The 17,007-nt window shown below is 56.4% G+C and overlaps 1 protein-coding gene across 1 annotated transcript; it reads right to left on the minus strand.

Moving 5' to 3' along the window:
- Nucleotides 1–5,232: 5,232 nt before the first annotated feature.
- Nucleotides 5,233–6,702, minus strand: MFIFM68171_01608 (uncharacterized protein; the record flags this gene model as incomplete). The annotated part of the gene is made up of 4 exons (XM_071057030.1): nucleotides 5,233–5,539; nucleotides 5,614–6,076; nucleotides 6,145–6,209; nucleotides 6,275–6,702. 4 exons carry the CDS (start codon nucleotides 6,700–6,702, stop codon nucleotides 5,233–5,235), a joined length of 1,263 nt encoding a protein of 420 aa, XP_070913131.1.
- Nucleotides 6,703–17,007: the final 10,305 nt, after the last annotated feature.

A 17,007-nucleotide genomic window follows, 5' to 3' on the forward strand; every position in this document is an offset into this window, starting at 1 on the left:
CTTGGCTTTGGGCTTGCTTTAGGCCTACTTGGGAATGGGAGGTGATCGCCCTGTGCCTTGGCAAGCACTCGCCGGCCACCTTCCCTGCTGCGCCGGACAGCGAGAACGGCCCTCGCTACGTGCTTCCGGCTCCCGACCGACATTGGCTAAAGGCATGTCGTCGGTATACACCATGATTGTTTGGATTACGCCGAATAATGTCCTCAGTGAACCCCCCCCCCCCCCCCCAAACAGCCAAGAGCACCTGCCATGGCGGTACCTTACTTGGTCTTGATTTCCTTGGGTGTTCGACGGGCCATCGGGTGATGTGATAGCGTCCGTGTCGTCTTCGGCTCCACCATGATGCCACTAGATTGGCGATGCCAAATTCCCCGTCCCTGCTGCAATCTGCAGGCCAAGAGCTGAGCGACCCATAACCTTTCTCCAGTAGGGCAGGTGAGAAGAAGGGAAGGATTTTAGCCCAGGGGCGTCATCGCCGGGACGCCCTCTTAGCGTAGGATGGACCCCGATACATCACAATCATAGTGGATCACCAGGGCAGCTCTGAATCTGATCCCCTGTTCTTGGTTCGCCTAGTGTATACGCACATACAATGCTTACACTACAATTAGCTCGTCTTTTTTGGGCACAAGGATCTAGGTGGTTTTCTCCCTTCTCCACATCTTCATTCGAGGGTCCAATGCCCTCAAGCAACAGAGGGACCGCCTTTCGAACTCGGTGATATGCACACCGACTTGGTGTAACTGTGAAGCTCTTACGAGGACCTTTAAGCCGGGCAAGACCGGCGTTCGGGCCTGCCAAGTCTCGGGACCAAAGCTTCCATTCGGAGTGCGTTCCCTTAGGGCAGATTGCCGGCGCGGAACACAAATATTCTCATGCCTCAGTGACCTCTTGGGAATCTGCCCTGCATCCTACGCAGTAAAAGGCATGCCAACGCGTGCCATGTCCCGTCGCCCGCATGGAACCGCTTCCCTCAGGGCGCGGGCCTGTCCATTGCGGCCTTATCGAATCAGTTTATGATGCCCCCTTGCGGCGTAGAGCTTCTCGAAAACGCCATCCCACGAGTCTTTCCGCGTGTTCCATGTTTCGAATCATGACCCACCATGTTTGCCAATAGGTGCCCCACGTCATGGTCAAGTTGTTGGGAAGCGGGGGGGTGGTTCGCGCCCCCTGCTTGGTTCGCAACGTCCTGCGGTGGTACCCAACCCTGCCTCTTGTTTGTCTTGGTCGAAGCACACTTGTGGCAGACAGCTGTCAAAAAAAGCTGGTTTGGGTCCGATTGTGTCTCGGATAAGACGGTCCTGTGGCTGCGCGAGACAAGGCGAGCCCCTGCCGACCGGGTACATTTTCTGCTGCCTGCTGCTGCCCCGCCAGGCTTTCATTTGGACTGCATCTGGGATTCAGATTTTGGAATGAGCAGGACGCTCCCTACATCGTACGTGTACATCACCGGCCGGCGCGTGGTCTTGGTGCCGTCTCATCGCCTTCTTTCCCCGCTACCCGAGTGTGGGGTGGGGGAGGGGGTCCTTCCCGTCATGTTGCCCGGCGCAGAGACGGACGCGGTGCGGATAGAGCCCGGTCTGGATACGGCGTCAATGACCGGCGGTTTCCACAGCGCCTGGGGGACAGCGTTCTGGTGTCGACAGACCCCGTGTGCACCTGTAGAACCCCAGAAATCGGGGCATGTCGAACGACATGTTGGAGTGAGTGACGTCTTGGCCTACACCTGCCAACAACAGCAATTGACTAGCCAACCACAGCATTTCTCGCGCCAGCTTGACGTCCAGATATGCGGCTACCGTCAGTGTCGTTCGGCATGTTGAAGGTGCCGTGTGGGCCATACTGCGTAGTAAGGAATGGGTTACATCAACCTTCAGAGGCTGGACGAGGCCGAGTGCGCAGTTTTTGGACGTTTGTGTGTTGTCAAGAGCTCTAATGGCCAGATTTCACCATTGGCGCGGCAGTTGAGGCCGCGAATGACGAACGTTCCCAATGAGAGAGCCCGTGTTTGGTCAGAATGGGTTGGCCAAACGGCCCTGCTCAACATGCAACCGAGATTCTGGTCCTTGGAAGAATCGCCCCTGCATGGCTGCATTGAACCAACAGGGGGGGAAGGGCGCCGTGGAAGGGTGGCCGGTTTGGCTGGAGAAGGGCGTGGCTATAGCAGAGATTAGTTAAGGTCAATAACGTTAAACCACAATCCGGGTATGAAGCAACGGGCGGGCCCCGCTAGTTAAATAACCCTTTACCGGGGTGGCGGGCTTCGACGCCGGCGAGCGAGGACGGCGGAGGTTTTCGGATTTTGAAGCCCGGTTTCTTTTTGCTTTTCCTTTCCTTTTCTTTTCCTTTTTTTTTTTTTTTGTTCTTTCCCTTTTATCCCCTCTTCGGTTCACTTGCAATGCAAGGCAAGGCATGCTCTTTACACAAAAGTAAAGCAACGGTATGCAGTAAAATAATAGAGCAAACACTGTCTGTAGAACCCCCCCGTCAACAACGCACGCGGACTGAAGAGCGGGGCCAGGGAGCCGCTGCGGCTCGGTGGGACCCCCGCCCGAGCATGCCCGGAGACTAGCGGACCCGCCAACAGCAGTCTTGCCATGTCGCGGCGATTTCAAGATGGTGATAACGTAGACCATGGCATAGACCGCTGCATGTGACACGTCATGTGTTGACGGTAATAGACTCAGAAAGCGCTCGAATCATGTTGGGTTTCACCGTCTGTGCCGCACCAGACGAAGTCTTCTCGAGCCGAGTGCCGGAACTCCACGACTGAGAGAGTCAAGGCATGCGCAACACATGATCATCATCGACTGTGCCCCAATGCCATCTCGGATTTATTAGGCGGCGGAAGTTGTCTCTTCGGAATTGTCCATTGGTCCCGGCCGTGTTGACAGTCCGGATTTTGCGGCGTTGTTGTCCGTATCGCTTTACGCGGATGCTGGGGTGTATCAGTGCCGGGGCGGTGAGGACAGGACCGGTTAGCCGAGTCCAACGTGAAAGCTTGACGGAGCCTGATCCGGGCCAATTGGCGCCTCGTTGAACATGCCGGGTCAGAGAGAACAGCTTTGGTCGGAACTCGCTGGAGATCTCGCGATGTGTTCAGGCGGCACAGGGGAGCTGCCAGATGGCAAGGGGCCCGGCACGCTGGGTGGAGGTTTGCTTGTTGAGGAAGGTTTGTGGTTGGCAGGCTTGGCGTGGCGAGTCCCTGTACGCTTAATTGGCGATGGTCCGCTACCAAACCGCAGCCCTGTCCCCATTTTCCTGTCCGGGCAATTGCACGCCAGGTGGGCCCCTGACCAGCACGATGCTGCTATTTCGAGGGCGGCTGTGTCGTCCGCACGCCAACCTTCCATCATGTGTTGGCATCTGTTTCAACTACTGCGCGAACCCGCATGGCGTATTGGAGTTGCTGTTGAAACAAAACCTCCCGGGCAACTTAACGCCAATTTCAGTCAACAGCATTCTCTCAATGGCCATTGGTGAACCTTCCATAGCCCTGCGGTGCGGCTCCCCATGAGCCTCCATCAGCGAGGCGTTTTTGTCCCATATTCCTTGTTGCTTGTCTTGACATCGGCACCGGGCGGGTCGCCACTTCCGGGTTCCCGTGGTGTTTGCCTTGATACGGCATTGATGGGCTATGCCGCCTCGCACCAAGTGTTCGGTGGTGTCGCAGACGCCGAGATGGCGCAGGGTTCGAAGTGATCATGTATGTCAAGATCTCTGAAGGATCTGGCATTTCTGCCTGTGGACGAAGGCGGTAATGGCCTTTACCCATTCGACATGGCCCCGCAAGCTACGAATGTCGGTGCCATGCCACGCAGCATCTCCCGCGTCGCGGACCACCTCTTTCTATTATACGATGCCGGGGACGTAGCCGATCACGGAGCCCGGCAAGTGCTCCCGCCTGCCATTTGGCCCCCTCTCCATTCTCCCCTCCCAATGAAGTGCTGATCGCCGTCTCTAGTAAATGTACCATCAAACTGATGAAGGTTCTACTACGTAGGCATTGGACAGCTTCCCATGTGTGGATGGAGAGCCGGTACAGGAGTTCAAGTGGGCGGCTGCTTCGTCTGTAGCAGCAATGTGTCTCTCGGAGACCCAAAGACCCAGCCAGGCATGAAATTACCGTCTCGAGAGCAAGCGTCTCGGATCCCTCGGCGTGGAGGGGTTATGCGGACGCTTTTGTTGGCCACTTCTGCGTCGAGCCCAACTGAGCGCCTGCCGCCTGAGGATAGGTTTTTTGCCGGCGCCGCCAATGGTTGTCAGGGCGGCCGTCAAGAGGCCCGTTTGTCTGTGCGCTAGATTATTACCACCCATCTAGGGATTATTAGATACCTTGTAAACGTGCTCGATTCACAACTGCAGCCCGGAGCCCCCGGAATATCGCCACCGGGATCTCAGCCTGTGCGGGAAGGAGGAGCAAGCTTTGGTGCCCGTCAATCCCAGCCCTCGATGAGATGGGGCAAAGGCCGGAAGGACCCAGATATCTCCCTTCCTTTGGTAATTTTACGATGATCAATGCAGCTTCCGCGTCAGGTACCAGAGGAACGACGCTGAGAACCCGCCGACCTTGAACCCAAAGCTTGGAGACGAGTCCATGAGGTAAACTAGTGAATAAAGCACACGTCTTTGCGGCGAGGAAGGGGATTGCAAAACGTTATTTGCCAGATTTGGTTGATTGTTATGTTTCTTGTAAATTTAAGGGTATAATAGGAACAGATTCTGAACCATGTCCAGGAGGTGTGGCGGCGGCCCACCTGTTGGGCGGAAAATATGATACCAGTAACAAACAAAAAATTGTCCCCTCTTGTCCCCAACCCCGTCATGACGCTCATGGTGATGAGCGAAAAACGGCTACAAATGTAAAAGTCTTTCGCCCATATGTGTATATCCCCTTTTCCTTATGAAGCCCGATGTTGACCCCCAGCAGTTCTAACAGCAGCAGGTCCCCCAAGCATAGCAAATATAAACTCCCCATAACGAAAGATAGCCAGCCATGCGGCTACAAGCGTCCTTAATGCCGAAAATTTTGTACAAGGTCGAAGAGTAAAAGGAAACGAGGTGTCAGAAGCCGCAGTCGAATCCCAACGGGGAATGTGCCGTATAAAATCGTGAGAAAACGGGATTTCAGCGCTCAGGTGGCGCCCCCCCCCCCGCCCCCCTTTCTCCTTATCCAACCCCTTTTTCTCAATGCTTTCCATTTCGTTCTCAAACTCCACCAAAGCGATCAGTCTAGTTGCTGTTCTTTTTCTTGCATTTGTCGTGTAATAGGTGGCCGTTTCTCGCCGTCGTCCGTGTGAATTCGGCGCCACAGTTAGGACAAGTCGCTTTCGCCGCCTGCCCAGACTTCTCGCGTTGGTGTCTGAGGAGGTTGCTGAAGGTTGAGAATTGGCGCCCATTGCATCCGTGCTCCCAGCACTGCGGCTTCGGTCGGCTGTGCACAACTCTCACTTGCCCGCCTGCATCCTGTGGGCCAGTCCCCATCACCGGAGGCACCGAATACATCCCCATGTTGGGGTCTGCTACGACCGGCCTGCTGCTGCGTAAAGTGTCAGTGTCATTGACGTTATTGCTAGAGTGTGCTCGGCGGCAGCTTTGCGGGATGATGCGTACCCATAGTGCGACGGTAGGCTAGGGGCCGTTGTTGGCGGGTAGCCGTAGTCGGGCATGTACGGCTGCGGGGGATAGGCGCTCGTGAACATGTTTGCCTGGTTGTGGTCTGGGAGCGGGGGTGAAAATGGCGGCAGATATTGCGGCGCCGAGGGCTCGGCGAGGAGCGAGATCTGCGATGGCGCTGTTGTGTAGACTGGCATGCTCGGGGCGCTCGTCGTCAGGTCGGCTAATGTGACCGGAGGCGAGTAGACTGAAGACGCGCTGTCTGTCCTCCGACCCCGAGCCTGCAGCTTCGAGTTGTGCCGCGCCTGGTCCCGTTGCCGTTTTAGTTCCCGCTGTTCTGGAGTGAGCGTACTCCTTGGAGGGCTTGCTGTGACTGATCTAGACCCGCTCGGTGGCGTAAGACTGGCGTCCGACCCGTAGTGCAAGTCGGGCGGCATGAGACCGTTTCCAGACTCGAGCACTGCTTGATTGGTGAGCACTGACTGTTCATTTTGTATAGAGGGGGATTAAAACTGGCGAGTGACGTACCTGGCCAGGTGAAGGATGATCTGCTGCCCATGCTGAAACCCGGATCGTACGAAACGGCAACGGCGCTGCTCTGCGGTCAGTAACCCGCGGACAGTGGGCCCCGCTGGCGACGGGGTCGCATGTATCGTACCTCATAGTTCCTGGCTCAATCGACGCCAGAGGCGGTGATGCTGGCGCTCCCAGCTGGTTGGATGCGGGTTCTAGTCGGAGTAGTGGTGCACCTTGAGCTCTCGGATGATCCGTCTCAAACCAGTCCGCGTCTGGGATGGCTTCCGACGACAGTGACGAGTAGGGTTGTTGCTGTTGGTGTTGGGACACCGGAGTGGAAAGGAAGCCGGGGGAGTGGGACAAGCTCGGGCTTAAGTACGCTGGCGAAGGTAAGCCCCGCGACGAGGGAGGTCGGCTGCTGGTATAAGACGCTGTCTCGAGGGACGGAGTCTCGGCGAGCTGCAGGTTCTGGAGCAGACCTTCTGTTGTTGAGACTCCACTACCGGCTCTTGACCTGGGGTTGCGTGAGTAAGTATCGCTAAAGCGCTGGTCCGAGTATGTCGAGTCCATCTTCGGGGAGGACGGAATATTTGTACAGGATGTCTGGGGAAGGCCAAACTGGTACATACGTTGACTGGTGCAGCTCTACTGATGTCGTAGGTGACCAAGCTGCGAGTTGGACTTATATGAACTGCGGCGAGAGGTTTGTCGATGGGGCTTTACGGCCGATGAGATCAGGTAGCAAGATTTCGACGAGGCCGTGGATCTATCTTTGGGCCAGCTTGAACTTCGAATCGCCTCAGCCTCAATTTGGTCTGGGGAACGCAGGGACGAGCTAGCTTTTTAAGAATTCTGGAACCATGCTTGGGGTGCGGTTGGTGCATGGCGAGGGCAGCCCTGGCCAAGCACAAAGCACCGTTAGCCCGGGGGTTGAATAGTTAGAGTGTGAATGCGGCCGGCAGGGAACATGCATGTAAGTGGGAACAAAAACCCTTGGGATGAGGACCTTGCCGACAGTACTCAGTGGATGACCGGACAAGGGTGGATGATGGACCAGGGACGAGGACTTTGGGGAGAGGGGAGGGGAGTGTGGTGGGGTGTAGGCGCAAGGTCGAGGAAGCCCACCCCCCCCTCCCCGGGCCCCCTACCCCAAGGCGGTGGGTAGAGGGACAAGGATTGTTTGGGTTGACAGCGGCCTTACCGGGGAGACAAAGCGTAGCGTTCATATGGAGCAGCGCTAATCCCTAGGCGGTAATAAGTTGGTCTTGGTATGGACCAGAGAGTCGCAGTGAAGGGAAAAGCGAGCAGCAGTGTACGTACCTGCACGGCCATGCTGCTCTCGCTTCTTTTGCCCTCTGCGATTGCAGATTGGGCCTCGCCCCGAGCAGAAGGAAGAAGAGCGAGGACGGCGGAGCAGCGGGGGCGAAACGAACATGGCTTGTTTCCTAGGCTCCAGCATTTCTCAAGCTCATCTGTGGAGAGCTGTGCCGCGCTGTGTTTGTTATGAGGCAGGTGGAGGAAAATGTGCCATACCCAAACAGTGTCGCCCAAACAAGTGTGTTGCAAGCGTGGTACGGACCCCGAGAGCGATGGGTGGTGCAACCACGCTATACCTTTTGGGCGTTCTACTCTTCTGCTCGCAGCCATAGTTCAACGTCTTACAGGTTGGCAACCCAAGACAACACCGACCGCATCCGCGGCTGCTGCTTGCTCGCTTTGCGCGGCTGGCGTATGTTCCTACCATTGATGATCCGTCCACCACCCGTCCACCACCCGTCCGCCAACGGGGCAAGACCTCTCCCTCAGTCTCGGAACAGGGATTGTAAAAACCGCGAGACCCGGGGATAACGTAGTGCAATAACGGGGCAGGATCGCAGAGCGGCAGGGGCACCAGCAGAGGAGAACCTCTCCGGCCCGCACAGCGACGCAGTGAGTTGCCGCGCACGAGGCAAAAGACCCGGGGCAGCTCGGCAGCTCCCAACCATCATCAGACGCGAAGTGAGCGCTTGCGCAACTGGCTTCTGGTGTTGTGCTTGGCTGATGACTCCAGTCTCACACTCCAGGCTTTGGGTCATGCTGCGCTCTACATAGTAGAAGGGTCAATTGCCTTGAACGAGCGGGGGCAGGTGATGGCGGCAGCGGGGGACGAGGTGACCTGGCTCGCGCAGAGATGAAGCGTGCAGTTGAAGGATCCGGAACCCTGTCACCGGGTCGCTGTTTCCGTTTAATTCGATAAGCCTGATTCGGCGGTCGCGAAGCACAGATGTGTGTGTTGGTGCCTCAGGCCGAAAATAACACGGACCGCGGCGGCAAGCACGAACCCACCGCAAGTGGCCTAACAAACGAGCCCCGCGCGCCTGTGTTGCCGGTCAGCCAGGCGCAGCCAGGCCGCCACTTCTCGCAAGGCTTTTCAGATGGCGCAAGTGCGTTTTTCGCGCTCTGTGATTGAACGCCATGGCCGCCATCGCACTGCGTCCCCCGGCACGCTACGGCCCTGCCTACCGCACATCTACTTCCCTAGGTAGCGGACATCGAGTGCCAAGAAGCGCAAATCCATGCCATTGGCCCTTGTTATTATTCCCCTCGAGCCTCGTCAGCGCGTTTCTTTCCATTCCACGTTCTGGAAGCCAGGACCGCTGCCAGGGCCTGGCACAGCTGTGCCAGGCTCTGCACATGCGCGGCACTTTTTCCGCAACCCACTTGTCTCACCGTTCGCGAACGATTTCTGAATGGCCACAGACAGACGCCTCTCTCCCAACAGGCTCTCCTCTGCCACGCAATTTGCTGCGACGTCACAAAGCCTGCTCATCGACTTGTGTCATGCAGAAGGGGGGGGATCCCACTATAGAGGATGCGAGGCAAGTCGGTTTGAGAGACGATACGTCGGGCCCGCATGCGGTCACGGGATCTCGGAGGCGCTTCCCAGTGCTGTGGGCGGCTTGGCGGAGATGGCTTCTTCACGGCAATTACGTTGAGTTGCCCATCAGCGGGTTGCCGATCCCATCCTCAAGAGAACGGTGGCCCCTAGCCGCTTCACCTGCCCAACGTGGAGACCCTTGAGGTTAAAAGTCATCACGGATGCCCCGAATGTGTCTCCAGAAAGTGGCTCTCCAGGCAATTGGACGGGCCAGTTAACATCTGCATTTCTCCATCGCTGCACGACAGCTGTCCAGAGTCATCCGAGCGCCATTTACCTGCCCTTGCTGGGCTGCAAAATAAGACCCAATCACCGGCGCCGCTATTCGTGTTTGCCGTAGCGTGGGCGCTTGAGCGGGCAAAGTATTTGGGGGCCACGATTCACGAAATCCAAGATGGGAGAGGGGAGAGAGGATAGAGAAGAGGGGAGCACACTCGCGAGAAAGAAAAAAAAAAAAAAAAGGGTTTCGCGCCTCTGACGGCCACGATGCAGCGAAGCATGTGAGTGTCTCGCGGTCGGGTGCCATGTCGATCGCAGTTTCACGGCATGGCCGAATATCTGGATATCTGACACAATATTCAGTCCTCGATATATTCATAGTTGCTTGACGTTTCAATAGATACAATCTCTACCCCGTGCAATTCACCCAACGAGTCAGGAACCCACAAGCAGCGCGGTCGGCATGACGGCAAGAGACGATTTCATTTCTCTTCCGAGCATGCGGGGCCAGCCCAACACCGCATATTTGCATGTAGCACGATTTCCGCTTTTAACCGCATCTCCGGCAAACTACGTGTAGTGCAATCAGTGCCCCGCAGAGCGGTCCCAGTGGCTCTCCCGCCGGTCCACAGCCCGTCATCATGGGAAGAGGCTTGCAACCACGGCCCCTCATACCGTGTTCCCGGGTACACGACGCTTCGCACTAGGGGTAGCTAAGAGAAACCGACAGACAGCCTTACCGCAGACAACAGACCCGGTTTCCCCGAACCCATACCGGACTCCTGAATCACTCGGGTGCTGTATATCTCCACCAATATAATGCCGTCTCGGATGATATGCGAAACTGCAGCCCGATTCGTATTTCAGCAAAAAAAAAAAAAAAAAAAAAAAAAAGCACTGTTTTATTAACTTATACACAGACCCCGATAATTATCACATGTACCGCACCGCGATGCACAAACCACCTAAGAGAGGCGGGGGCCAGGGCAGGCAAGGAGGTGTTACCGCTTAAAGATTTTGTCCGGGCTCCACCCTTGGGCCCTAGCCTCAAGCGACAGGGGAAGCGGGAGACGCCACATCATTCTGGGATTAGCTCTCTTTTTATTCTGCTGCCTGATGCCAATCTCCAAAGTCACCCCATAATCGGAAGTAGATCTTAGAAATCGGACTTTCCACGCGGTAAATTGCAAGCTCGCACGTTTGCGACTTGCGCGCGGTGAGAACCCAATTCTCGAGATGGCGGCGGCGCAGCGTCTTTCTGGACGTCTCGGCTTGTATCAGAAGCCAAACCTGCGCCGTTGGCGACGTCCGATCCTCGACAAGCAGGGCGCATATGCTCAAAATAATCTGGTTCGAGAACCTCGCGTCTCTGTTATTGTGGTCTTCTATTTTGGCATCACCTCATATTTCTCGGGATCGGGTTTCTCCCCGTCATCAGCTGCGACAGATACCGGATTCCTGCAAGGCGCCGGCAAAGTTGTTCTGATGGTGTCCCGGTCTCCTGTCCACCATGTGAGGTGGCTGCAGGCTGGCGGCTAACCCAATCCAATCGAGGCCTCAAGTCCATTTGCGGTCGGATCACAGCATATAGCCGCCGACGGCGCATACTGACGTATCGCGCTAACAGCAATGCTCGATCCAAGCGCGCATGTCAAGATAGTGTCGTAATAATCTCGACTCAGGTCGTCATGGTCTGCTGCCGCATCGGGGCTGATATGAGCAGCTGATGAGAAGGCGGTGAAGGTGCTTTACGAGAAGCTCGCATTCTCATTCCGTAGTTTATGCCTGAGGCAGCAAGCATACCCTGCTGACAGGGTCTTCGGGCTTCCGACGATCCCGTTGCCAAGGCTAGGTAGAGGTACCGTGGGGGCTAAAGTGGCTTGCTGGGATGGGCGGCTCCCGCCCTGTGGAAGTCGAATTCTTCCGATTGGACATGAACCGGGCCAGCTTTGAGAACGACGATTGCTGGCCGGCTGTGCTAGACTCAACTCTGGCACCTCGAACACCTCACAAAACAGAGAGAGAAATAAAAGGGAAGGAAAGAAAGAAAACTGAGAGACTGAGGCGGCGAGAGCGTGAGAGCGTGAGAAAAAGGCGGATGGGAACACAAGCAGTGGTCAGGAATGGTCATTTCTGAAGCAGCGAGACGCAAGCGCACGCGTCTCCCTCACGGTGTCATTGAGAATGTAGCTCGCGTTCTCGCCACTGCCGGCTTGTCCAGTCCTGGAGTGAGCTACTGAAATGAGTTAATTGCTCACCCACTTGGCAGATTCTCTCCCTCTCAACTACACTAACCGTTCGAGAAGCGCTCGACAAAAAATTAAAGGGGAACCTCGTCATGTCCCCCTTTCGTTTTGCGGCAGTCGCCCTTAGTGGGCAAGCCAATGATGCTCCTGCCGGCCAGGTCACACGCGGGTTATCAGCACCTCTGGCCCGGCGGCACAGAGGGAATCGTGGCAGACCGTCATTTCTCCGCACGCTGGGTGCCGCAACTGTGCATCTTCGATGCAGCGTGACAAACAGGAGGGTTTCTTGAGAGATCTAAAACCCCCCTCACAACTTCTGTGGCGGGCTGCTCCCGCTGTTCGCTACTATGGTATGTTTGAGGGCGTTTCCTGGCTATCTCGTATTAGGTGGACTCGCTCGACGGTTCGACCCGTTCGTCAATTTGCGCGAGGTTGTTTTTTGCCCGCTACCGATGCACGCGTCAGCTTCACCGACTCGGTTTCCGCCCCTCCAGCAACAGCCTTTTCTGCCGAGTCCCTGCTTTTCCATTGCGTCTTCCGTGCACTGCCTTACAATCTGTAGGTAGGTACGCAAACCCCCCCTCTTTCCTCCCCGCACCACACCACATCACAATGATAACAGCGACTGCCAATGCCCCATGCGACTGGCCGCTCGAGTCTCAGGTTGCACAGAGTAGATGGCCGAGTCTGCTGCCATGGTTGCATCCTCTCCCGTCTTTCCCGCCTGCTGCACCCCTATGAGGCGCGGGCACCTGGTATCCACGTGTGTAACAAGGCAAGCCGAACCGCAAAGGCGGTGAAGAGTGCCTTGCTGCTACCCCGCGATAGCCATGGACAAATCTTCTTGATCCATCATGACTAAACCAAATTTCCACAACAGCTCATGCCGCAAGCTCCCCACCCCAGCAGCGACACATTTGGGGGCCGCCCCTCTGAGGACGCTGCCCGGCCGCGCATTAAACAATTTAAATCATCAACCGATCTCTGGCGCATGCGGCAGTCAGCTCGGCAGCTACATACCATACGTAATTTCTCGGTCAGTTGGTTTGTCTGGCGGTGGTGATGCCAGTCGATGTCGGAAGCTTGGAGAAAATCCTCCAGCCCTGTAGGGCGGCAGCCAGGGGCTCGTGGAACGCGCTTTTGCGCGTGGCTGGCGGGGGATCACCCCTTTAAATCCCCCCGAAACCCGAACCGGCGGCCTGGACCCATCCCGCCAAGTTCCCCCCCTCCCGCGTGCCTTGAACTGTTGCCCGGCATGCCCGGTTTTCATTCGGGAAGCTCGCCGAACTGGTTGACGAACGACTCCGCCCGGTAGCGGGAAGGGAGCAATTAGTGTCGTCTCCAGTGGGCGACCGGCAGCACATTTCGATTTTCGATCAATCTGCCTCTCCAGTTCGATTGGCCCGCCTGGTCTTGGCCTCCAAGTGCGGACACTACTGATTGCGTCGTATCGCATCCAGTCATGCTGCTCCTTTGGATGAAACGGGAGACTGCCAAGGCCGGCCCCCCCACCATCTGTATCTGCATACGGATCTGTCCTGTATCTCCTCCAGAACGATTCGTCCGGTCCGGGGGGGCTCGTTGCCGAACATCAATTCCTCATCGAGCCCGGCATCCTCTCTGGGCGCGAAGCAGATTGGTAACACCAGCCCTACGCACTGCAGCACCTCTGCTTGGGCGAGTGCAACCCTAAACCACAATCATCTGCGGGGACATCTGCCCTGGTGATGCAGTTCTTCAGAAAAGGGCGGTTCTTTTTTTGCGGACCCTTTAGTTGACAATATTAGACCCGAATGTATTTCCGAGGACACAAGTGCCCCCCATCTGACCCATCTGACACATGCCACAGGATAGGACAACATGGCCCACGGGGATAACCGAGCCAGCGGCTGAGTCAATCAAAAAGATGTAAATCTGGGCTTTGGGACCGAGGGACGCCGCAGGCTGTTGCTAAAACCGCAACGGGCCCTCCACGCCCGTTCGTGGATGGCGAACACTTGTTTGATGCGTGAGACACGATACATGGCGTCGCGATGCACCGCGCTTTTGCTGTGATGATGACTGCAGCCACCCCGGCTGCGAATGGAAAGGAAAGAAAAGAAAAAAAAAAGGGAAATCCGACGTCCATGACCGAGTCCGGCTATCTCGTTCCCGGGCAGGTCTACCCACCTGTGCCTCCGGAACATGCCAGAACCAGCACAGCAAAACCCCCCCACCAAACATTCGGTCCACGTCAACCTTCTGACTGCGAGAGAGCCACATGACCGCTGCCGAGAAAGTCGGACGTGGTGCGGCATCGAAGCGCCTCGCTGCGTCGACAGTTGGGCCTTGCGTTCGCGGGACGCTGCAAGGCGCCGTCTCGGCATGATCAGGCGCATTCAGCACCCAGCCCTACAAAAGACAGCCGATGATGAAGTGAGCTGGTCCCACACAGGGCTTACTGTATCCAGCAGCATGTAGTAATCAGCCCCATCCGGGCCATGGGAATGGCTAATAATTCTCACCTGTCAACACCTCGCTCCTCGCTAAGCCCGGGCACTGGCTGGTTACTACATACGGAAACACAAGCTCGCAACCGTCACGGCGGTCTGTGCGATCATCTGCGAAAAGTTAGCTACTGTACGGGCAACTCAGCTGGTGTCTGTGGAAACTCCAGCGGTCCTACCCCCCTGCCAGGTATTGTAACCGAGCCCACAAGCTCCCGAGGTGGCCGGTTCTCTATCCGCGACAGGACTGTGTCCGAAAGTCCGTTCACGATTGGTCATCTTGCGGCCAAGGGACTCACTTGTCCCTACCAAAAAAAAAAAAAAAAAAAAAAAAAAAAAAAAATACGTGTGGGGAGTCCCCGAATCCGAGAGCGCGTACGGCGCCCAACTCTATTCGATTCCCGGTCCGAGTGCTCGGGGACGTCGATCTCGAATCGCCAACAAGGTTTTCTTGCCGGGGTTGCCTGCTGGACATTGCTCCGCCGGCCGGAGCACTCTGGCTGATGGCCCGCTCCGCTGTCAACGGTCATGATCATGTTTCCTGGCATCCCGTCGGAAACCCTCACCAGTCCAGTCCAGTCATTCAAATGTGGCGAAGCTGACCCGCGGAACCGAACGGCACACCCAACGGAGCCGGGCGTGTCCCACATCATCTCGGACTCCATCTCACCATGTTTTGGGGTGCTATTACCGCGTACCGCCAGCCTGCTATAACCAAATTGGAAGGAAGTTATTAAGGTGCACAGCGGCGCCTCACACAAGTCCCCCCCCCGTCAAAGCCGGGCGGGCATAAGTTGGTCGGCTTTCTGGTCGAAGGATTCAACAAAAAGACACATGGCTGCCCTCGGCAAAACCTGGTACCGAGAGAACAAGGTTTCATGGCTTCTTGCGCGCGTGGGTAGAGGCGGGCTGAGGCGAGCAACGGCGAATTTTCCAGAAAATTGTGTGGCTCAGAAGAACAGGGCTGTTTTATTGCTCGTGCCCAGCTGAAACAGGCAGGTCGTTTTCGATCGTGACGACAACAGATCCTGGAAACATCCGAGAGCGCGGTTCGAGATTGCGAGATGCAATTGTCTGAGGGGATACTAAGTGGTATCCCTGCCGGATATGAAAGGGTATTACACCAAAAGGCTACTTTATTCATCATCTCGGCACGTCCTGGACGGCTAGCGGCGCATCGCATCGCAGCTCAGCCACCAGCTCGGTAGCACGTCAGGGTATAAGTCATTCAAAAGGAGACATTGCTCGGTCTCATTCGGGCTTGACGATATCATCGGACCCAGTAGGATAGCCCTATCCGAGAATTATACCTTCTTCTGGCATGATGGCGTTCTCCCTTTGCTTTTCAACACGCCCTCGCATCACTCCTCTCACGCCCTTGGCCAGTTGCCGATTCGGGAGAAACTTTGGGAGGCACGGAGGGGGAGGGGGAAGGGGAGGAGGGGGGTGAGATGAGTCCCCTGGCTCCTCGCTCATACGATGAACCATGATTCGAATCGTCTCACATCGTCGAATCAAGGCCAAGTTGACACACACGCACACCTTCTGTCCCCATTTCCGCGTTTCGCGCAGATCAGGCTTGGAACTATCCACAGTAGGAGCTCTGCCGCTCGTGCCAACAGCTCGTTGTCTGCATATCTCTCCGCCGTCGCCTCCCTGCGTTTCCGATCCTTCCCTTTGGAAGGATTCTGGACCCGCGCCTCTTGCCGCGGAGACAATCCCCCGTCCAAACCCGTTTTGGGCCCCTGCGCGCTTGTTACGGCGAATATGCCACTACAGTTTGACGCGTGGACGAACGGGCGACTTAGAAATCCAAAAGTAAATAGCATGCTCCGCTATAGCCACTGCACGGTACATGTTCGTTATGATGGCAAGTAACCCGGTTGGGTAGAAGTAAGCCATCACGGCCCCATGTAGGGCATCACAGCCATTGAACTGTATCGCTCCAAGCATCACCAGCTTTCCTACTGAACCTTTCCCTCTTCCATCCTACCGTCACAAGATTCTGTCCATCTACAACCATACGGCGACATGTTAAGAACGAGACACACGAGGCAATGCCGGCCTATTTTTGGGAAGACGAAGAAAAGAAGTTCGAGCGCTCTGGGGTCATGAGAACGCGCCGGGGGTTACCCCTACCACCTTTGTATATTATACCAGCCATGAATCCTTCTCTCTCTCTCTCCCTCTCCCTCTCCTTCCCCTTCTCCTTCCAGGAGGCGGCAGACATCAGACGTCCCGCCGCGCCACTCCCGTCCCCTTGCAGACTGGAGAAAGGAAAGTAAAGTTAATATCCTGATTGCTCTGTCCTTGGCGCGCTCCCTGGCCTGAACAGTGACGCATCGTCAGGTCGTTTCCGGCCTGGAGGTGGCCGGGTCCCCCCCCCCCCTCCCCCCTCCCCCCCAGTCTTCTCTCGGAGCTGGCTTCATCTACCAGACCGGTGCCTGCCTGGCTCCCTTACCCACAAGAAACGGAAGTATCCGGGTAAATAAGTTCGCTGTGTTTGAGGCGCGTCCCGTGTTTTTGTATCCAGGCATTTTCATGATACAAGCTGGCTTGTTCTACGCGTCTTCTTCATTTCCCTATGGAGTGTTGCGGACTCGAAGCTGAACCAACCAGCCTTGGCACCACTTTTCCCCGGTCTCGGGACCGAGGTGAGGGCCCCTACACCCCGTGGGTTGCGGCCAACGTCGGAACCGTCGCGGGGCCCAGGCCAGACTGCAGAAGGGGGGAGAAGGGAGCTTCCCCGGGTTTTTTTGGGAGATCTACACAACCTTGGATTGGTAGGATGTTGCGTAAATCTCAAACACCAGTCCATGATGCAAGGGGCGAATGCTCGATGAGTGGCAAGGGCTATCTGCGCGATTGCACGCTTTGTGCGTAAGGATGGGTGAGGAGGAGGAGGGCTGGATTCAAGCATAACCAAGCCAGCCGGCTCCCCGTCCTGGTTCTGCAGATTCTGGGCAGTGGTCGATGCTCTAGAACCTGCGGTCGCTGTCCGGACAGG

The sequence above is a fragment of the Madurella fahalii genome (genome assembly GCF_045866475.1).
Source record: "Madurella fahalii IFM 68171 DNA, scaffold_1, whole genome shotgun sequence".
Taxonomy (NCBI): domain Eukaryota; kingdom Fungi; phylum Ascomycota; class Sordariomycetes; order Sordariales; genus Madurella; species Madurella fahalii.